The 24,185-nt window shown below is 40.3% G+C and overlaps 1 protein-coding gene across 1 annotated transcript in view; it reads left to right on the top strand.

Moving 5' to 3' along the window:
- The window catches only part of LOC122657546 ((DL)-glycerol-3-phosphatase 2-like), a 78,822-nt gene that overhangs the window by 17,298 nt on the left and 37,339 nt on the right, over positions 1-24,185 (top strand). Inside the window, exons 2-5 of the mRNA XM_043852280.1 lie at positions 10,820-11,044; positions 19,717-19,777; positions 19,934-20,081; positions 20,282-20,361. Coding sequence (XP_043708215.1) covers positions 10,820-11,044; positions 19,717-19,777; positions 19,934-20,081; positions 20,282-20,361 — 514 coding nt within the window. The remainder of the gene's footprint in view (positions 1-10,819; positions 11,045-19,716; positions 19,778-19,933; positions 20,082-20,281; positions 20,362-24,185) is intronic.

Below are 24,185 nucleotides of genomic sequence, written 5' to 3' on the forward strand. Positions count from 1 at the left end.
GTGATTCCTCTAAAAGTGTTCGGCTGTGTGTGCTATGCCAGGGAAACGAAATCTCATGGTAAACTTGAACCTAGTGGGCTGCGGTGTATTTTTTTGGGTTACTCTCCTGTCCAGAAGGGTTATAAGTGTTACCTTCCCCCTTCCTGTCGTACTCTGGTCAGTATGGATGTGATTTTTCATGTGAGTCTTTCCTATTATCCGTCCCCACATCTTCCGGGGTAAGAGTTCTAGTTCCAGTGAAGCTGTGTTTGTGATTCCTCCCCTTGAAATTCCTCCTCTCACATCTCCTTTGGCTGCTGTCCAAGCTCCTTTGGATGATATTGTGGTTACTGGGAACGATGGTGATGAGATCAGTCAGTTGAAAAAATTCCTTGGTCAGGAGTTTGATATTAAAGATCTAGGGAAGTTACGGTACTTTCTTGGGATTGAGGTTGCCAGATCTTCCAAAGGCATCTTTCTCTCCCAAAGAAAGTATGTCCTAGACTTATTGGCTAAAACTGGGTTGGTAGGGTGTTACCCTTCAGATACCCCTATGGAGGTAACTGTCCGGCTCAAAGAAAAGGAGGGTGAACCGGTTGATAAAGGCCGGTACTAAAGACTAGTGGGGAAGCTGATTTATCTCTCACACACTCGCCCAGACATTGCTGTTGCTGTGAGTACTGTGAGCCAGTTCATGCATGATCCCTATTCTTCTCATATGGAGGCTGTTCTTCGGATTCTTCATTATTTGAAGTCGGCTCCTGGAAAAGGCATTCTTCTGTCTCCTCATGGTCACCTAAGGGTAGAGGCGTACACCGATGCTGACCGGGCTGGTTCTGCAGATCGGAAATCTATCTCTGGGTACTGTTCTGTTGTAGGAGGCAATCTTGTCACTTGGCGCAGCAAGAATCAAAATGTGGTGGCTCGCTCCAGTGCTGAAGCAATGTTTTGAGCTATGGCACAGGGTATTTGTGAGTTATTTTGGTTGAAAGGCTTGCTACAAGACCTTGGTGTTCATGTTCATCTCCCTCTGATGTTGTACTGTGACAACAAGGCTGCCATCAGCATTGCACACAACCCGGTACAACATGATCGCACCAAGTATGTTGAAGTGGACAGGCATTTCATTAAGGAGAAGTTGGAAGAAGGGTTGATTGGTGTTCCCTTTGTGAAGTCTACGGATCAGGTTGCTAATATTTTCACCAAGGGATAGTCTGGAAAGTTATTCTATCCTAATCTAGTCAAGTTGGGCATGGTCGACATCTTTGCTCCAACTTGAGAGGGAGTGTTAGAACCGTAGGGTTATTCTAGACATTATTTTATGTTTTCTATTATGTGGTGTTTAGTCCCACATTGCTTATTTGTAATTCTGTTTTTTCTATTCAATATTATAAATAAAAGAGTTTTGGATGGTCATAGATCATTCACGCATTATTCCACAAACCTATTTTGTTAACATTTTCTGAACAAGAGTTTGCTCCCCCTGAATTTGCTCTCCCTGAATTTGAATGTCATTATTATTTATCTTTGTGGTCTCCCCTTGTATAGGATTCATGGTGGGAGGAACAGGAGGAATAGGAACAGACTCGTCATGAATATATTAAAGGGGAGCTTCTATAGGCAGCACACCTTCACTAATGCTCTCCCCCTGAAGATGTGGGGACGGATAATAGGAAAGATGTTCGTAGAAGACAACATCCATACTGACTATAGTGCGCCGGGTAGGAGGATAATAGTACTTGTACCCCTTTTGGGTGGTAGAGTAACTCAAAAAAATACAATAAAGCCCACGAGGCTGAAGTTTACAAGGGGATCTAGTATCCCGGGCATAACAAACACTGCCAAACACTTTAGGGGGAACAATAAAGGAGGAGTCGTCATGTAACAGCTCACAAGGAGAACCAGAGTCAAGGACATGCGTAGGCATCCTGTTAATAAGAAAAGTAGCAGTAAGGACAACATCCCCCCAATATTGAGGGGGGGGGGACATTGCGAGCAAACAGTAGAGCTGGCGCCACCTCTGGCGCCACCTCTAGAAGGTGATGATTCTTTCTTTCAGCCACACCATTTTGGGCTGGGGTATCAACACAACTGGTCTGGTGTATGATCCCATAGGCAGCAAGGTAGGCTTGGAACTGACCTTTCATATATTCCTTGCCATTATCACTCCTCAAGACTTTGCGAGTGGCATTGAATTGGGTCTGAACCAGCTTGTGAAAATGCTGAAAACAAGAAAAAACCTCACTTTTAGAGTGCATCAGGTAAACCTTGGTGTTCCTAAAGTGACAATAAAGGATACAAACCAACGTTGACCCGAGAGAGGAGCTTTACGGCTAGGACTCCACACATCAGTATGAACCAAATGAAATAAGGAAGAACTTCTTTTATTGGAAATAGGATAAGTTGAACGTGTCTGTTTGGCCAGAACACAAGCCTCACAAAAAAATTCCTCCTTATTCCAATTTTTAACTAATGCTGGAAATAAAGTAGACAAAGTGCCTAAAGGTGGGGGGGGGGGGGGGCTGACCCAATCGGAAATGCCATTGATGCAGTTCAGAGGAGAACGAGGAACTTTGATATAATTGAGAAGGTAAAGTATTTTGAGGGTGACCACCATCATCAAGCAAGTACAATCCACCATGCACTCTACCACATCCAATCTTCTTCCCTATTACCAGGTTCTGAAAAATACAACGGGTAGGAAAAAATGTTATTTTGCAATTCAGATCTTTAGTAAGACTACTAATGGAAAGGAGATTAGTAGTAACATTAGGAATATGCAAAACGAATGATAATGAGATAGAAGGAGAACAACTAATGGATCCCTTTCCAGAAACAGATGAGAGGGAACCATTAGCCACCCGGACTTTATCCTTGCCAGAAGTGGGATAATATTTATGAAAAAGACTGGAGGAACCTGTCATATGATTAGTGGCACCGGAGTCTATAATCCATGGAGTGGAGACAACCGATGCACAATGACCACCAAACGAAATACCAGAGTGAGCAAAATTAGAACCTGATGGAGTGGAAGAGTTGGTAGGAAGTGATGTAGTAGAGGTAGCGAAAGCCTGTAACATACGCCTGAAAGCCTGTAATTCTTCCTGGGAGAGACCATTGTTAGTAGTGGGAATTGTAGCTACACTTTCAGTGTGATGAGCCTTGTTTTAGTTTTGCCACGACCATGCTTAGCCTCAAAATCAGCAGGTTTCCCATGTAATTTCTAGCAAGTAGCCTTAGTGTGATAGGGTTGGTTGCAATGTTCACACTTTACAGGCTCCTTGGAGGAGCTATTGCCATTGGGTATGGGAGTAGGGCTAGAACCAGCAGCTTGCAAAGCAGATCTATCAACAGTGGGAGTGTGCAACATAGCAGCCCGACGGGTTTCCTCAGTGTGAACCAAAGCAAAGGACTGCTCCAATGTAGGGAAAGGGGATCAACTAAGAACTTGCACACGGATAGGATCATATTCAACATTCAGACCTGCCAAGAAGTCATAAACACAAATCTTGTCCACGTGTTTGCGATAGGAAGCAATATCAACTACAGTAGAAGGCTGAAAGTCTGAGTAGATCCGATTACTGCCATAAACTCTTGAGGGCAGCATAGTATTTAGAAATTGATAATTCCTTCTGTGGTGTCATGAACCTTCTTGCGAATCTCATACACCTGAGCATCATTCCCTACCTGTCCATAAGTTTCCTCGGCAGCACTCCAAATTTGATGGGTTGTATCCAATAATAAATAATTGCTAGAGAGATCAGGTTGCATAGAATTCAGTAAATAGGACATCACCATAGCATTGTTGGAAACCCATCGATCCTGAAGAGGACTAGTGTCACTGCCACTATTATGGCCAGTAAGTCCTCGACCAGCAATGGTTAAATAAGTGGATCTGAACCATATTAAATAGTTTGTTCCATTGAGTTTCATAGGTGCAGCTAAAGGCAGATATTCATTCCTTGTCTGTCCATCAATCCTAGAAGTAGCAGTAGTAAGGTCTGACATACTTGCAGAAACCAATCAATAGAACCAGCAAGGAGTAGATAAATAACTCAATAGAACCAACAGGAGATCAAAGCGGCCAGCCAAAGAAGAACCAGAAAAAGGAGATCGATATGCAGGAGAAATCGATCCAAAGAAGAAAACCTGAATTTTTTGCAAAAAACTCCGAGGATGAGGCTAATATCAGGGTTGAGTACTCCTCTGGTATGGACAGAACTCTCCTAAAAAAATCAGCAAGATGTGACAGCCCTAACCCTAAAATCGATGAGTGTCATGGTTTTGGAAAACCCTGAAAGTGAGATCGATATAGGGAAAGGGGGCTTCAATTGTTGATGTAGACTGGTGATAGATGCTGTCCAGGACTGCTAGAATGGATCTCCAATACGAACAACCAATCTCCAGTAATAATGAGACTTGATCTTTAAGAAGGAGAGAAACTCCAAAAATCGCAGAAGCAAAAAAGGGCAGCAGCTATCGCAAAAAGGAACTTCTTTATATCATCGGTTGATGAGGTATGATGGAGGGCAGCACTAGATCATTCAATCACCTTATTAGTGCTGCCCTTTAAGAAATGTAAAAAAGCAGAAACAAAGAAGAAGAAGAAGAAGAGGCCGAGAGAAAGAGAGAAGAAGAGGAAGAGAAAGAAATGATGGGGGGTGTTTTGTAACCTAGATCGGATGAATTGGCTTTGATGCCATGTTAGCAGAACAATTAGAATGCAATGCTTGAATGATCAGAATAGATCAAACAAGCTCTCTATTTATAAAGAAGGAAAAATTACAAAAGGACGAATTGCCCCTACTCTAGCCGACTCTTACAAGGAGAGTCAGTAGTACATAATTAAAACACCCAAAGGACCAGATACCCTGGGGGTATTCTGGTGTACATAATCCAACGAACTATGTCGCAAATCCATCCATACATCCATCCATTCATCCATTCAATAGTGAGAACATCCAAATTCTTCCTTAGGATGGCAAAAATAGTTGACAGTGATGGAAATCATTTCGTCTCTGCCAGTGTTGGAAAGCTTTCTCCCTTTTTTATTTTTTTCTTTTCCAAAATAGGGATGATATTATTTTCTGTTGGATAATTTCTCTGTATAGCATTTCTACTACAGATCACTTCGTCTATTTATTCTGATTTTAGTTTTTAGTTTTTTCTCATTATACTTAAATAGTTTGATGAAGTCTTTCAAATTACTTAAAAAAAATTGTGGAAAATAGTGAATGAATGGCTTGTGAAATTGATGTTCACAGCCCTCTTATTTATAAAAGATGGGGGAACATTCTAGAATGAGTACAAGGACAATAATACCCCTATTACTGAACTACTACCCTTGAACCCAAATTACAATACTCCCCCTTTAGTTGGTGCATAAATATCAAACATGCCCAACTTGCTAACTATAGATCAAAAATTCTTGACAAGAATTCCTTTAGTAAAAATGTTAGCTAACTGCTCACTAGTCTGAACAAAAGGTACACAAATAGTTCCCTGCTCCAGCTTTTCCTTGATGAATTGACTATCAATCTCAATATGTTTGGTACGATGATGTTGGATTGGGTTGTGTGCAATGCTGATGGCTGACTTACTGTCACAATAGAGGCACATGGGAAGATCAACCTGAACATGCAAGTCACTGAGGAGACCTTGGAGCCAGAGAAGTTCACAAATTCCATGGGCCATGGCCTTGAATTTTGCTTCAGCACTAGACCAGGCCACAACTGCTTGCTTTTTGCTCTTCCAAGTGACCAAGTTGCCACCAACAAAGGTCCAATATCCTGAAGTAGATCTTTTGTCATCTGGACACCCTGCCCAATCAGCATCAGTAAAGGCTTCAACTTGAAAATGTTGATGAGGAGTAAAGAGAATACCTTTGCCAGGAGAAGACTTCAGATATCGCAAAATCCTATAGGCAGCCTCAAGATGTGAAGTATAGGGATCATGCATATACTGACTGACAACACTTACGACAAAAGCAATATTTGGCCGTGTGTGGGATAAGTATATCAAATGTCCCACCAACCTTTGATAACCACCTTTATCAACAGGTTCTCCTTAATTTTCAGATGGGTATTTGGTTCCAAGGGTGTATTGGCTGGCTTACACGCTAACATGCCAGTGTCAGTCAATAAATCAAGAGTGTACTTTCTTTGAGAGAGAGAGATGCCTTGTGCTGAATGGGCAACCTCTATCCCAAGAAAATATCGAAGCTTCCCTAAATCTTTGACCTTAAACTTAGTCTCCAAATACTTATTGAGTTTACTGATTTCTTCATTATCACTCCCTGTAATTACTATGTCATCTACATAAACTATCAAAATAGTAGTGTTCTGCCCTACCTTCTTGACAAATAGGGTATGGTCTGCATTACTCTGTTTGTACCCAATAGACACCATGGCTCTATGGAAACGCCCAAACCATGCTCTAGGTGATTGTTTTAAATCATACAGAGCCTTCTTCAAATGACATACCTTCCCATGAGTTTATGAAGTAGCAAAACCAGGAGGAATCTCCATGTACATTTCTTCCTCTAAGTCTCCATGGAGGAAAGCATTCTTGACATCAAGTTGTTAAAGATCCCATCCAAGCTAAACAGCACACGAAATGATCACCCTCACATTATTCATCTTTGCAACTGGGGTGAAGGTCTCTTGATAGTTAATCCCATAAATCTTGGTAAAGCCTCTGGCAACCAACCTAGCTTTGTCTCTCAACTGATGCATCAGCCTTCTGCTTCACAGTAAAAACCCACTTGCAGCCTACAGGTTTCTTCCCATGTGGAATAGACACCAATTCCCAACTCAGATTCTTTCCCAGGGCCTTCATTTCTTCATACATAGCTTCTTTCCACTTTGGCTGAGCTATAGCCTCCTGCCAGGTGTTAGGAATAGAAACAGAGGCTAAAGAAGAAACAAAGGAATAAAAATATGGGGAAAGAGAATTGTATGACACAACATTAGAAATGGGATGCTGAGTACACATTCTCTTTGGCTTACGGAGAGCAATGGGAAGATCAAGACTAGGGGAAAACAACACGAGTTTGCTTAGCAAATTCTACAAGTATCACAAGAAAGAGTAGGTAAATTACAACTTTTAACTAAACTGGGAAATAAAGTAGCTAAAACATGTAAAGGAGGGTGACCAAGCCGGCGGTGCCACCGATGTAGTTCGGCCAATGCAGAATCGAAAGTATGGGAAGTTAAAGCAGATGTAGGAGAGGTACTATCCAACATATAGAGCCCACCAACCACTTTACCACAGCCAATCGTATGATCCGTTTTCAAGTCCTGAAAAACACAATGAGTGGGAAAAAAAGTTACTTTGCAGTTGAGATCACGAGTAAGACTACTAATGGACAATAAATTAGTAGTAAATTTAGGGACATGTAAAACTGAAGAAAGATGTAAAGGAGTACATTTATTGGTGCCCTTCCCAGAGACAGAGGAAAGAGAACCATCAGCAATCCTAACTTTATGGGAACCAGAAATAGGAGAAAAATGCAAAAATTGAGAAGAGGAACCTGTCATGTGATCTGTGGCACCCGAGTAAATAATCCAAGAATCGGACATGACTAAGGTAAAATTACCACTAGAAATACTTGATGTGGAAGAAGATGAAGGAGTGGAAGTAGGAGGTCCTGGCAGAGATGTAGCCGATGCAGCCGAAGGAGTGGAAATAGAGGAAGTGTCCAAGCGTGTCATAAGTTGACGCAGGTGCTGATTAAATTCTTTCTGGAAAAGGGGCTGGTCGACAATGTTTTCGTCAGAGGAAGTCTGATGTGCCCTGAAAGTAGAACGACCCTTAATGTAGAGCTAATCTAGGTTAGATTTAGCCCCAAATAAACCAGGAATACTCAGCCGTCACGAAACTCAAAATAGGAACAGAACCAGAAATTAGAAGATTAGGATTTTTATCAAACCAACCAACTGATGGATACCTCCTTTGGATCGAAGGCAGATAATGATAAGGAGAGGCTGTCTTCAAAATTCGGGTGACTTCTGAAGGCTTGATGTGAAGCTATCAAGGTTTCACCAAAATAGAAGGTTAGAGGAAAACCTTCCAAAACAGGCTGATGGTGCTCTCTGCAGTAGCCGAGTGTAAGACTTGGTGTAGGAAGCTTGATCTGCAGGTTTGGATCAATTCTGAGGGTGGGAAATAGCGATGGATGGCTGGGAATGAAAATAGAAAGTATGGAGGCTATGGAGGTTGCCGGCAGTGGAAGAGGATGGGAATGGAGATCGAGTGGAGTGGATGGTGGGGTGGTGTGGTGTTTAAAAACCCAGCAGGGTTTGATGGAGGGATATGGAGTTGTCACACCCAGAAGTTGCAGCAGGATTTCAAACACAGAGGACAGCAGTCTGCACTCGATTGAGTCAACAACCAGCAGCAGCTTCAGTTGGAAAGATAAGAGTCTTCAGCCCACGATTGTTCTTCTCCAGAAGCAGCAACAGTCTCAGCACAACAGCAATCTTCAGCAGGGGTCGAGCAAGGCAGGAGGGAGAGGAAGAGAATAAGAGAAAGAAGGGATAAAGATGTTCGGCTCTCTCAGCCAGGTTTCTCAACCCTTCAAGTCATTAGAATCACTTGATAAAAGGCACACAATTTGCATAAGCAATATAATCTTTCATCCATCAAATCATGGGGGAGGCTGAGAACAGCCTTTACAATATAAGAGGGCATAACTTGCTCCTTAACAAAATAGAAACTACTTGCAAAATAAAATAGTAACTAATCTAGGACTGAAATAATATAAAATCTAAGTGATAGCTGGAATCTTCAGATGGTCCCCACAAAAGAAAGAAATCGTCCAGCACTGAAGTCAAAATTGTGTCAATTGAATGGACACTTATGCCCCCCATGATCTGGGTTTGAGAGACCCAGCAACTCCCAGCTCTATTGGGCTGCCCCAACTTAAAGTTGGTCGGCCCTATGGCCCATGGGGTTGGTCCACCAATTGGTGAAGTGAACCAGCCCTTCTCCCATGTGTCTTCCTAGAATATTTCTTGCCAACCAGCTTGGCTTCTGCATCAACCCTGACCACGACCTCTGGTGTCAGTGGGACGCCCATGAAGTTTCCAACAGCGGTCCCTAGTATGTTGTTCCTTGCCACAAAAATCACATTTCAAGGGAGGTTTTTTTTTTATGTGGACCGATCACTGGCAGGGTGAGAAGGAGTCCCACGAGATGGCTGTTGTGGGATACTGAATTAAGCTGATCGTTCTTGAGGAGCAGGATGAACCATGACAGTTGGGTGCCCTTCCTCAGATGGAACAATAGCATAATGCCTGTTCCAGTGTAGGGAAAGGCTCTCTATTCAAAACATGCCTTCGGATATGGTCATACTCCATATTGAGACCAGCAAGGAAGTCAAAAACACGCAAGCCTTCTTCCCACTTCTTGAAGGCAGTAGCATCCTCATCATAAACAACAATAAATGGCCCATAAAAATCAAGTTGTTGCCACATACGTCTCAATTTGGGATAATACTGTGAAAGAGAGAGTTCTTGTTGCTTAGTGGTATGAATCTTATGACGAAGCTCATAACATTGGGCAGTGTTACCCACTTTAGAATATGTATCCTTACCAGTTTTCCAAATCTTGGCAGCAGTGTCAAGGAGAAGCTACCCACTAGCAATCTTGGGATCCATAGAATTAATGAGGTAGGACATCACACAGAAATTGGATGTCATCCATTTATCTTGGGCCGGACCAGCCTCAACAGGCATCGTAATTGTTCCTACAATATAGCCAGAGAGACCACGAGAACCAATGGCCAGAAAGCAAGAGCGTGACCACATAAGATAATTTGTCCCATTTAATTTGATGGGACTAGCAGGGAGGAATTCACGAAATGTAGTGCCATCAGTTCCTGTGGAGGCGGTAGAAAATTCTGAGTCCATATTGCTGGTGAAGAATAAGACGCCCACAAAGCAACTCAACTTTCACAACTTAGATCCCAAGAGATCATCAACAAAAAAAATCCTTGGCAAAGGATTTAACACATACCAATCACCAAAAAAGGACCCTTGATGAGACATGACAGTCAACTCACCACCAAGGGGGGAAGGAAAAGGCCGGCAGGTAGAGGCAGCAACGGCAAAACACGCAGGCAGAAATCACTGGCGGAAAAAGGATAGCAGAGACGGGAGGTGCTAGCAGGTGGCGCTGGCGGTTGTGCCGAAGGTGGCAGGTGACGCTGGCCGTAGCGGAAGGCGGTGCTGACGGAGGCGGCGCTGGCTGGTAGTGCTTGCGGCTAGAGAAGAGAAGCCGCGAGAGAGAGAGAGAGAGAGAGGCGGAGGCAGAGGCAGAGTTGCTGGTGGTGCTGGCTCGAAAACTGAGAATGAGAAAGGGGGACAGAGAAGAATGAGATTGGTTTCTAGGGTTGCGTGTATGGCATTAGGGTTGGAATCCCGATGTGGATCCCAGCTCTGATAGCATGTGGGAAATAGTGAATGAAGGGCTTGTGAAATTGATGTTCAGAGCCCTCTTATTTATAATAGATGGGAGAACATTCAGGAATGTGTACAAGGACAATAATACCCCTATTACAGAAATACTACCCTTGAACCCAAATTATAGGAGAGATAAAAAGGACTGTTATTCATTCTTATTTTCCAGTGTGATGGTTCTAGATCCCTCAGTACAAAACTAGATTTTCATTTGGTCCTAATCTGTTAGTATGGACTATAGACTATTCTTAGATGTTTTATATTCTAATTGTCATCAGTGTTCTATTTTTGTTTCCCCCCTGGGTTTTGTGTATTTTATCTTCACTTACAAAATTTCTGAGGCAAGAAAAGATTTTAGTGGATGGTATCTTCTGTTGCAGACACAGAGAAATTCTATACTCAAGTCCAAGAAATTATACTAGCTAGATACAATAAGACTTTTGATTGGTCTCTCAAGGCAAAAATGATGGGAAAGAAAGCATTAGAAGCGGCTCGGGTGTTTGTTGATGAGACTGGAATAAGTAATTCTCTTACTGCAGAGCAGTTTCTTGAGGAAAGAGAGGAGATGCTTAGGAACTTGTTCCCAACTAGTGAGCTTATGCCAGGTACTGTTTTCTGGAGGTATTGCATTTTCTTTTGATATTATTTTATTGCTGTAAGTATGTTGAATAATTGTTGATCCAATGATTTGGAGATTCTCCAGTCTCTAAGGATCCTTAATTTCTGCCTCGAAATGCAACACCACCTATCCAATGTTCCTTATTCATGTAGCCGACCCCATTTAGTTGGGATAAGGCTGAGTTGTTGTTGTTCCTTATTCAAGTTATTGCAGAATCATGGTTAGGGTTTCCCAAAGAAAACAAGTATCACATTGTTCATTGTTTTTTGATCATCGATGAGAACAAGCAAATGTGGCGTAGGCAGAATATTCAAATACCTTCATACCTGCAATTTGTAGGAATGGAAACTTATAATCTCTTATCTGGGCATTCCCCCATGAATGGAGTACCCATGCCTGAAATATATTAATGAGCAAAAAACATTTTCTCAGGCATAAGTATAGGGCATAAGGTAGCAATAGTTTTACTAGTATTTTCACCTAACGTACTATTTGTGTGGCAGTGTCCAGAATTTATTGGGGGCTGATGTTATTTGGATGCTGCCCAAGCTATATGGCCCACATCAATTTAGCATTTGCAGCTCATTACAAGGGCTTTCAAAATCAACTGCTTGAATTAGCTTCAATCTTGAAAATTATTCATTACTTCGGTTCTCGTCTGAACCATCAAACATTAACTTATGGGTTTTGTTTAGTAGCACCTACATCCCAATAACCTCAAAACTTAATGTGCAACATTAACTTATCTATCTATCTATCTATCTTAAGTTTGACGTAAATTCCATTTTTCTTTTACAAGGTGAAGAAATATATAAATAATCAAATTCTATCATGCTTTGACATAAATTTCAAAATTTTTTTACAAGGTGAAGAAATATATAATCAAATTCTATCATTTACAGGATTCTGATGTAAATTAGTTTATTTTGTTTATTTTTTTCTCTTTATCATTTTTGGGAACTTGAATGAGTTAACAGTTTTACCTAATGAAGTTATCTCCATGGACATTATGCTAGTTCTTATCAGCTTAGGTTGAAATGTTTTCTCCTTCTTCGTGAACAAGGGTGTAGGTGCAGGTGGGGGTAGATTTTACACCTCTGTCCTCTCTTGGCTCTCTCTATAGAGGGGGATGATTGGGTTTCTATTTGTGTTAAGGAGTCGCCACCTAGGTAAGGGTCTAGAACCCGTACATGTCTCTCCCTCTTGGGGAAGAGAGTTGACTCACGATGGATAAGGCAGGGGTCTTCCCAGATCATTGGGTAGGTTCAAAGTTACCTGTTGGGAAGCTTTTACATATCTAAGCCCCAGCCCTGCCCGGCCGGAGGCTAGTCTCTTTCTAGTTAGACCATTCACACTTATACCATTGATTAACTTAGCTCTGGCCTCCGTAACTGCCCAGACTGCCTACGTAACTAGGGATCAAGAGCACTTTGAAAGCACTTATATGCTATAGTAAGCATGGCAAGGTACTGAAATAAATAACATAAACCTATATACCTCGTTTGGAAGCCCGAAATTGTAGGAAATATCTTGGTCATCAACCTATGGCAAAAGATTCCTTTTTGGCCACCTTTGTTGGTAAAGGGAAGCGTACCGAAAACTAGGTGTGGCTTCAGACATTTTAGGAGTTATCTCACCTACTATGGTGATCGGGGGAATCCATTGACGATGACCATGTGTCTAATGGGAATACCCAGAAATATTCCTTTTGGGACCAGTGTTAGTATCTAGGGTATATATTTTCATTTGGGCAGTACAACGGCATATGCAAGATAGTTATTTAAATGTTTTGGAAATCATTTGGGGAGCCTTTCGGTGTAAGCAAGCATATTGTTATTTTGAAAACCTTAAATTGGTATTATAATAGCATAAATAAGGGACTTCAAGTGTTGAGATGGATGTGTGGGAAAACGAGGAAAGATACACGACACTCCTCCGAACTGGGGCATCCGGAGGCCTTCGTTGGACATGACCACCTCAAGCGACTCTCTCTAAGTTTGTCAAAAATTGGAGCTACTCCCAACCCAGCTCTAATATGGTCATTCCTTATTGAGGGAACCAAAAGAGCCAGGGGCTGGCCTAAGATAACCACAGGAAAGTGGTGAAGAGAGACATGCTTTGCTTAGGCCTTGTCCTTGGTATGACTTCAAATAGAGCCGATGGATAGCAAAAATCCATGTGGTCGACCCCATTTAGTTGGACCATAATGTTGTGATGTTTTTGTTGTATTACACTCCTCTTTTGAGACCTAGAATGAATGTTGGGCAGTTATGAAGCGGTACGTAGCTAAAAAGGGTCAATGCTTTAGAATTTGTGCCATTTTTTTTACTTGGATCCATGTAGCCAACCCCATTAAGTTGGCATAAGGCTGAGTAATGTTGTTGTTGTTGTTAAGGGACTTCAAGTAAATTCCTATATATGACAATTTTAGCATTATAACAGCATATATAGGGGATTTGGAAGACTACTGGAAAGGATATCTATATTAACGCTCAAGGGTAGTTCAGTTTCCATGGCCATCCTTCAGGTTTCCCACTTTACAAGTAGCTACAGACTTCATGTAAAGAGGAAAGTGGTAACTGGCCCAAAATTTGTACCTTGATTGGATCATATTCTGGGTTCAGCCCACCAAAGAGAATCAAGACATGCTCTTTCTCAAATGTTTGAGATACCTTTGCTTCATCGTATGGGTTGGATAGTTGGAAGTCCCTATAATGATCATACTCCTACAGACCAATAGATAGTATTGTAATACTCAGAGGTTGTCCTGTCTCCCTACTTCATTGTGATGACTTTCTTGAGGAGTTGGTAAACCTTAGCTGAGTCATCCACTCAGTCAAAAGTATTAGAGACACTATCCCAAATATCTTTGGTAGCCTCCTTTCTTATGTACCTCCTAGTTTCTTACCGATCTCAGGTTTCATAGAGAAAATCAACCAAGTCATAACAGTTGAATTATCGATCTCCCATTTTTGATGTCAGATCACTTGAGTTAGGTGCCTTAATGGCACCCGTAATATACCCTAACTTCCCCCAACTTCGCAGAGAGCTTCACAGAATGGGCACAGTTCAAATAGTTGGTGTTGTCCAACTTGACAATGGAGATCTAGGTGTTAGGGTTCTCAAAGGGAACTACTTGAACCACTTGCCGAAGTTGCTGCAGGTCCACTAACCTCATCAATAATGTAGGAACACACTTAGAAAGTGTGGATGATATCCAAAGTACCAAATGGGTAGTACACACTCAACCTAGATACACCTTCCCAGTACTTAGGAAAAAAAATCCAACAAGAAGATAAACCACAAAACTTGAAGAAACCCAACTCAAATACACACTTCAAAGTGTAGCATCATCTCATGACAACTCAAGAGGTCCAAACAAAGTAGCTCACCAATACAAAGCAACTAGAAGCATCACACATAGCATTTCAAATACAAGAATGAGCAAAAACAACAAGTCAGCAAATTAAACTGCTCTTGATTTAGAGAAATGTTCTTGTTCTCTAAGAAGTTTGACTGGTCAAATGATTTATTTTTACATGAGATTTTTTGTATTAGGTAGAGCACAAAACCAGCTTTCCAACAAATCCAAGATTTTTTAAATCTGATTTATTTTGAAGAAGTTATGTTTTGGTCAAACCTTATTTGGTGTGCACAAATGTTGTCAAAATCGCTTTGAATAAATATTCTTTTTAGATATCAAAACAAATGAATATTTTACTGCTCTTTTGATTTTAGCAATGTTTTACCATATTAAGATTTTTGAATTTTTTCGAGGAATTTTTTAGATTTGAGAAAAACCCCAACATTAGAAAGTTGAAAATTTCAGCTACCGTCGAAAATCCAGTTTCTGTTCTTGAACTGGGGGGTTGACTTTTTATCCTTTTGAAAATTTATTTTTTAACTATTTTTATTGGATTCAAATAGGGGGTAGTTGCTTATTTATGAATAATATCTTAAGTAAATGAAACATTAAACAACAACAACAACAACAAACTCAGCCTTATCCCAACTTAATGTAGTTGGCTACATGGATCCAACAAAACATAGTAGGGAAAACTAAGGCCTAAATAAGAAAAAGGGGGATGAAGAGATGGGAAAAGAGGGATGGGGAATGAGATGAGGAATGAAAAATGGAACTGACAGATGGAAAATAACAGCAAAATGATAGCTGAAAGTAAGAGGAAGGAGGCATAACCCAACAAGTCAGGAAAATCTCAGCTAAATGGGGTCCCCAACATGGATCCTAGCCTTCCAACAGGTTCTATCCGAGGTCATACTTGGTACAAGACCCAAATACTGCATGTCCTTCCTCACAGCTTCTCCTATGGTCATTTTAGGCCTGCCCCTAGTTCTTTTAGCTCCATCAATCGGAATCAAATCACTCCTCCTTACTGGGGCTTTCTTAGGCCTCTGTTGAACATGACCGTACCATCTCAAACGACTTTCTCGGAGCTTGTCATTGATCGGGGCAACTCCTAACTCAGCTCTAATACGATCATTCCATACCTTATCTTTCGTAGTTTTTCCACACTTCCATCTTAACATCTTCATGTTTGCTACACATAGCTTCTCAATATGACACTTCTTAACTGCCCAACATTCAGCCCCATACATCATTGCCGGTCTTACAACAGTCCTATAGAACTTTCCTTTAAGCTTTAAGGGAATACATCGGTCACACAGTACTCCAGACACACCTTTCCACTTCTTCCATCCCACTTTAATTCTCTATGAGACATCATCCTCTATGTCACCTTCTTTATTTATGATTGACCCGAGATATCTAAAATAGTCACTTGGCGGTATCTCTCGTTCCTCAATTCGCACCATGTCATTTTAGTTGGACCACTTGGGTCTACTTGATGCATAGTAAGAGTGATGTCTTCACCTGTTTCACCCTATTTCATAAAATGGTCCAGACCCTGTTCGATGACAAAGTGAAAATTCTCTAGTCAGATAATGGAAAAGAGTACATGGATGGTGCCTTTCGCTCCTATTTGGACAATCATGGAATAATTCATCAGACCTCTTGTATGGATACCCCTGCTCAGAATGAGGTTGCTAAACGAAAGAACCGACATCTATTGGAGGTTGCTCGGTCTCTTATGTTCGATATGGCTGTTCCTCCTCGCATCTGGGGTGATGCCATTCTTACAGCCACTTACCTTATCAATCAGCTTCCATCACGCGTCTTGGGCGGTCGCTGCCCATTGGACATTTTGTTGGGAAAATCCACGTTTGTTGTGCCCCCAAGGTCTTTGGTTGTCTGGTATTTGCTCGGAATCACCATGTCCACTACAAGTTTGATCCTAAAGGGCTGCGGTGTCTTTTTCTTGGCTACTCGGCTACACAAAAGGGTTATAAATGCTATCACCCTCCTACAAGGAAAGTGTGTCACCATGGATGTCATGTTCCGGGAATCTGAAGCTTACTTTAAACAACCGGTACATCTGCAGGGGGAGATTCTACGAGATGAAGAGGTCCCGCTGATTGCTCCTCTAGATATATCTACTATAGAGGATGCCTCTGTTGAATTGGAGGATGGGATTACAAGTTAGGAACAAGAAGTGGGACAGCAACAAATAGTCTAGGGGGAGAATAATGTGCAGACTTACTCTAGTGGAACTGATTTTCCTTCTTATAGCCCTTGGTACAAAGAGACCACCACTACTGATTCTACACAGTCGACACCTGCTCCAAGTCCTACTCTTAATCATTTTCCTTGTAAGCTTCCTTCTGATCCCAATCTTGATTTACCCATTGCTGTTTGGAAACCAAAGTGGAGTTGTACACAACATCCTATTTCCAATTTTGTGTCATACAACTCTCTAACCCCTTCATGCCATGCCTTTATGTCTTCGTTGTCCTTTGTTACCATCCCTAACAATTGGCAGGAAGCAATAGCTGAACAGAAATGGAAGGATGTGATGAATGAAGAAATGCTTGCCATTGAGAAAAATCAGACCTGGGATTTGGTAAATCGTCCACCAAGAAAGAAACCCGTTAGCTGCAAATGGGTCTTTGTTGTGAAGCACAAATCAGACGGTTCAGTGGAAAGATATAAAGCAAGGTTAGTTGGCAAAGGGTTTACGCAAACCCAAGGAATTGACTATCAAGAGACCTTTGCTCATGTAGCAACGATGAATGTTGTGCGAGTCATCATTTCTTGTGCGGTGAATCAAGGTTGAGATCTTGAACAACTTGATGTGAAAAATGCCTTTCTGCATGGAGACTTGGAAGAGGATGTCTACATGGAGATACCTCCTAGTTTTGCTTCTCCAGAAACTCAGGGAAAGGTATGCAAGTTGAAGAAGGCCCTATATGGTCTCAAGAAGTCACCAAGGGCTTGGTTTGGTTGCTTCCATAAAGCCATGATTGCATATGGGTATAAGCAGAGCAATGCTGATCATACCTTGTTTGTTAAAAAGGTGGGTCAGCAAGTGACAATTTTGATTGTCTATGTTGATGATATAGTAATTACGGGCAGTGATGTACAAGAAATTCAGAAGTTGAAGACTTATCTGGGTACTGAATTTGAAGTCAAAGATTTGGGGAAGTTAAGGTATTTCTTGGGAATTGAGGTTGCCTATTCAGCCAAGGGCATATCTCTCTCCCTGAGAAAATATACCCTGGATTTATTGAGTGAAACAGGGATGCTTGGTTGCAAACTGGCAGATACACCTCTTTAGCCTAACACACACTTGAAGAATAAGGAAGGTGACCCGGTGGATAAGAGTAGCTATCAGAGGTTTGTTGGCCGGTTGATATATCTCTTACATACTCGACCAGATATTACATTTGCTGTGAGTGTCATGAGTCAATACATGCATGATCCTTACTCCTCACACTTGGAGGCGGCATATAGAATACTTCGGTATCTGAAGTCATCTCCTGGAAAAGGAGTCTTGTATTCTCCACATAGTCATCTCCGGATAGAAGCATATAGTGATGCAGATTGGGCTGGAAGTCCTGATGATAGGAAGTCAACATCAGGTTATTGCACATTTGTTGGAAGAAACTTAACTACTGGAGAAGCAAGTAACAGGCAGTTGTGGCCCGATCTAGTGTTGAAGCGAATTTAGAGCTATGGCACAAGGTATTTGTGAACTTCTCTGGCTCAAGGGACTTCTTCAAGGTTTGGGGATGAATGCTGATCTTCCAATGCGACTCTATTGTGATAGCAAGTTTGCAATCAGCATTGCTCACAACCCGATTCAACATGATCGTACCAAACATGTTTTGATTGACCGACATTTTATCAAGGAGAAGTTGGAGCAAGGAATTATTTGTATCCCATTTATTCAGTCCAGTGAGCAACTGGCTGATATCCTTACCAAAGGAATTAGTAGTAAGTTATTTTGTCCTATAATTAGCAAGTTGGGCATGTTTGACATGTATGCTCCAACTTGAGAGGGAGTGTTGTAATATGGGTTCAAGGGTAGAATTGTCCTAGGGGTAATTTTGTCCTTGTACCAATTCCGGAATGTTCCTCTTTACATTATAAATAAAGATGGCTGTAGTCACTCTGACTCAAGCCAGTATTCACGGAATTCCACATAAATAAAGTGGTGGCCTCTGTCATCTAGACAAGCCAAATCATTCTCTTTATTTTCTTCTCAAACTTGGTCTCAGAGCAGGAGGTCAAGTGTTCGACTCCTAGGAAGCACATCAGAAGAGTTTTCCCAACATTTCTTCTCCCTTAGTGCCGTGCGAAGGATATGCTGCGTGAGCTTCATGTGCAAGGACCATGGGATCTTGGCCTGCATGTGCGGGGATTGTTGATGTATACATTAACGTTGCCCTTCCCTATCAATTCGAGCTTTTAGGTGAAAAGTATTTAACCAAATTTCTACTTTCTAAATAATTGATTTATCACATTTTTTCCCATATGTTGAAGTTGAACTCCCGAATTATGGTCCTTAATTTGCATAAGTAGCATCCCTTTATCTGAAAAGTGCATATGCTAAAGTTTAGTCCTTGATTAAATTTCAACATAATAAGAGTGAGGTACTTAGCCATAGGTTTTTTTTTCCCTCATAAAAGCCTCAATTTGCGTAAGTTAGCATCCCATTATCCAAAAAGGGCAGGTTTTAAAGTTAGTCTTCAATCAAATTTAATTGTAACATGTCAGGATGGGGGTAGACCTTCTAATCGAGGAGTTAGGTACTTTATTCATAGGTTTTTCTACCTTTTGTTTGTCCCCATTTGTGTGAGGTTCCCTGACTATTGTGTAGACTTGCATAGTTTGTGAATGATTTTCTCTACATAAGTCTATTGTGCTCTAGTTGATGTAAACATGTTCCATTTTTGTTTCACATGTTGTTAGCCACCATATTATGAAGTCTCATTGCTCATTCTAGGCTTTTTTTTTTCTTTCTTTATTTTTTTTTCTATATGCAAATTTCCATCTAGTTTTATGATCTTTGTATTAATTGGATTCACTGTGGTGTTATATTTTTAAATTCAACCTTTTCTAGATTCTGTGGATGACTCGACACAGGTTCTTAAAAACTGAAACAGTAGTACCCATTTCAAGCTTCAAGACTTAGTAGGTTTTAGTTTTTACCCCATTTTACTTAGTTCTCAACATTTTCTTGTAACTGGGAATCTATTTATCTGATGCACAGTTCATTTCTAATTTTTATATGTTTATAGGAGCCACCCGTCTGATCAGACATCTACATGAAAATGGAATCCCTATGTGTGTGGCAACGGGGTATGCTTGATCTCCTTGATTTTTTTGTATATTTTATAGAACATTTTACATATTTGTTTTCCTATTGTAGTTATTTTGCTTAGTGGATTTCATTCTCCTCTGCATATTGATGAAGCCAAGCAGATGAGTTGATCTTACCTTAAAATACATTTACAGTTCTCATGCACGGCATTTTTCATTGAAAACTCAGAGACATGGTGACGTATTTTCAATGATGCATCATGTGGTTCTTGGTGATGACCCAGAAGTTAAGCAAGGCAAACCTTTTCCAGATATTTTCCTTGCTGCTTCCAAAAGATTTGAGGTATCACATCTCCATGACTGTTGCAGCTACTATATGTTACTCATGTTATGTTGATTGGAAACTGCTACACTCCTTTTATTTTCTCCCATACCCTCCCTTTTTTACCTTGAAGGTTCATTTATATTGTTACATCAACAGCTAAAATCTTTATCTCAACAATGGGAAATCAAAACTTCTTACAACAAATTGTGCATGATTAGGGTGGTCCTGTGGATCCTCAAAAGATCCTTGTATTTGAAGATGCGCCCTCGGGTGTTGCTGCAGCTAAGAACGCTGGGATGTGAGTCTTTTTATATGAGTTTTTAAATTTTTTTTTAAATCTACAGATGTTCTATGATCAATATCAGACATTTAGTTAGCATTCATTTGTTAATTGTACTGAAGAGATATTATGTAGTCCTAGGTTTGAATAGTCAAACTAGGAACCAAACCAAGATCTTTTATCAAACGGTGAATTAGTTTTAGGGTAAAACCAGAACAATGGAGCCAGAAATCATATGAGGAAGCCAAGAGAACAATGGGAAATAAATTATAGGGAAATTTACACATACCACCCCTGAGGTTTGACGAAAGGATAATTTTACCCCCCAGTTTTAGAAAATTCTGCGTACCCCCCTGAGGTTTGCAAACGGTAACAAATAAGCCCATTCTGTCAGTTCATGACTAACAGTGTTAAAATTAAGAGAGAAATTGACCAAACTGCCCTCATCTTCCCCAAATCATTTCTCTTATTTTTATTCTTGAAGAACCCTAACCTGCAACTGAAACCCTCTTCACCCCTTCAACCCTTCACCTCTTCAGTACCTCTTCTCCTTCTTCTTCTAAAACCTAATCGAATTGCTGCTCCACCATCGCCACCTACTGTTTAAGCAGTCGTTCTATCCCGGATTCAGGATCATTGTCTGTATCATCAGATTTTGTAGAAACCAACCTACGATATGAATTCAACTGCTCATCCAACTGTGCTTCAAGTTTCCTTGCCTGAATCCACAGAACAAAAACATCTAGAGATGGATCTAAGGTATAAAAAATTGAAATACACTTGTAAGGTAAACAGATCAAAGTTGAAAAGCAAAGAACAACTAGAATTCATACTTTTCGTTGCCACCTGAGTCAATTCAACGTTCAGTTTTCACTTGAATTCACAACAGAAAAGAAAAAAGAATTCCCCTCAAAATCAGAAACTCCAGTTGTGGCCATTTACCAATTAAGGTCAACCATCAAATCGCAGATACCTAAGGGAATCTCTCCAACACCCAAGTAGTAAACCTCAAAATTTCGAAACTTCAGAAAACCATATATTTTTTAAATCACAGAAGAACACTCCATTACAACCCGATTTTAAGTTATCTCTGTATATCCAAAAATTGCCTTTATTGAAAATTGGAGATATTTATAAACATATCAACTGAAGAGAAGGTAAAATCGAGTTGCTAATCGGTCCTCTATAGTATCTTATTTCAATTCCAAAACCCTAATAAGAGACGAAGCAATCATGAAGGTAAAACAGAATTGAAGATTAAAGCAAAAAATGGCGCGATCTTCCCCTTGTTAAATCCATCTTCTACACTCGGATCCATCTCTTTCCTCATGATTCCCAAGAAGAAAGCCCAACTCATCTTCCCCTTTTTCAAACCCTAAAAGATTTGGGGAAGATGGATTTGACATCGCTGGAATGGGATTCAATTCGTTTATTTAGTTCTGGAAGCTCCCAATTTTAATGGGTTTTTCACTGAATGTATGTATAGCCATGGTCATGGTTATGGATATAGACTTTCTTATTATCTAATTGTGAGTATTTGGATACTTGCAACTCATCTTCCCCAATCGATTTGGGGAAGATGAGTTGCAGGTTTTTTTTTTGTGTGTGTGTGTGTGTGTTTAATGCAAGGGCAATTTCGACAATTCACATCGTATTTTTAACAGTGTTAGTCATAAACTGACGGAATGGGCTTATTTGTTACCGTTTGCAAACCTCAGGGGGGGTATGCAGAATTTTCCAAAACTGGGGGGTAAAATTATCCTTTCGTCAAACCTCAGGGGTGGTATGTGTAAATTACCCTAAATTATATGAGGAAACCAAGAGAACAATGGAAAATAAATCATATGAGGAAATCAAGAGACAATGGGAACCCAAATATATTATGTTCGGGATGGGGGTAATAAATCATAAGTACTCCTCAAGTTTCTCATCTTTGAAAAGAGCATTCCCTTCCATCTTTCTGCAGTTCTATGGGTTTGGGGATTTGAACGAACTTGTTGATGATGAATAAAACTTGAGGTCAGATAGCTTGAATGTAGAATAGTAATGGAGAAAACAAACCAAAACAAACCACCCAGGCTTCCCACCACAAGGTGTCAATCGGATCAAACACCGATCCCACCAGCCTTGAACAAACACAAGACAAATCTTCAAAGAAGAAGAAGAGCAGCAAAAAGCTTTTCATTAATATCAAAATTCGTGTCCAATACATGCCCCCCTTACAACCTTATATAAAATACTCAAAAATAGACTCCTACGCTAAAAATGAAGGCCTAACCCAATCCTTAACCTATTAGGTACCTAAACTGACAAGGAAACTAAAATAAACTCAAAACAGAGTCCTAATCCGGCCCAACTAAACACTTAAAAAGAAAACTGCTAAAGTCACTTAAATTTAACCATTGGTTGAACTGGTTCAATTTAAGAACAAAAACACGAAAATAAAACGAAGTACGGAACTAAAACATCTAATCCTGTATGCAACCCTACTAACCATACTTTAGGTCCATAAAAGTGGCCTATTACATTGAAAACCCATGGGATCAAAGGCCCAACATGTATAGAACCCAACCCTATAGTTATTCCTAAGCAAAAAAGCCCAGTTTAGTTATAAATCTGCATCAGAGATTCAATTAGAATGCCTTTATTATTATTTTTTTTTGTGATGAATTAAAAAAATTCTATTCTACCCAACGGCCCCATTTAGTTGGGATATGCTGAGTTGAGTTGAGTTGAGTGAATTAACAATAATTTATTGGACACAGACAAAAAAGGACTGTATACCTCTGATGAGACAGGCAATAGTATACAACGATACATGTTAAGCTCGCAAACTTCCATCCCTGGGCCCTTCTACATAATAAAGGTGTCATTTAGAGCTGCAATAATTATAGAGGCATAAAACTATTGAGTCATACTATGAAATTATGGGAGAGGGTTATTGAAACCCTCCTGAGACCAGAAACTATTATTACGGAGAACCAATTTGGTTTATGCCAGGAAGATCCATAAAGCTATTTACGTACTTAGTAGACTCATAGAGATTGCAAGAAAGATCTCCATATGGTCTTTATTGATCTAGAGAAAGCTTATGACAAAGTCCCTAGAGAGTTAATCTGGCAAGTACTAGAGAAGAGAACTGGTTCAAGTAACTATGTGGATATAATTAAAGATATGTATGATGGTGTGGCGATTAGTGTAAGAACTGTGGGGGCTCATAGTAGTGAATTCTCAATTATAATTGGGTTACATCAAGGATCAACTTTAAGCTCCTTATCATGAATGATTTAAGCAAGACATTCAAGATGAGGTTCCTTGGTGTATACTTTTTGCTGATGTTATTATTTTGGTGGATGAAACTAAAGCAGTGATTAATGCTGAGTTGGAGTTATGGAGATCAACCTTGGGATCAAAAGGTTTTAAGATAAGTGGAACGAAGACAAAGTATATGGTGTGTAACTTTAGTTACACTAGGATGGATAATGAGGTGGTGAATATTGATGAGAGATTCCGCAAAGTGATTATTTTAGGTATCCGGGCTCAATCATAACTAAAGAAGGTAATATAGCGGATGATGTTTCATAGAATTAAAATAGGATGGATGAATCGAGAGGTGCGTCCGGAGTATTGTGTGGTCGACGTATTCCTATAAAACTTAAAAGGAAAATTTTATAGAACAGTCATATGGCTATGACGTATGGTGTTGAATGTTGAGCAGTTAGGAAGCATCATGTAAATAAATTCATTATAGCATAGATGAGGATGTTAAGTTGGATGTGTGGCAAAATAAGGAATGATAAAGTAAGGAATGATCATATTAGAGCTGATTTGGGAGTAGCTCA

The sequence above is a fragment of the Telopea speciosissima genome, chromosome 4 (assembly GCF_018873765.1).
Source record: "Telopea speciosissima isolate NSW1024214 ecotype Mountain lineage chromosome 4, Tspe_v1, whole genome shotgun sequence".
In the NCBI taxonomy this organism is placed as follows: domain Eukaryota; kingdom Viridiplantae; phylum Streptophyta; class Magnoliopsida; order Proteales; family Proteaceae; genus Telopea; species Telopea speciosissima.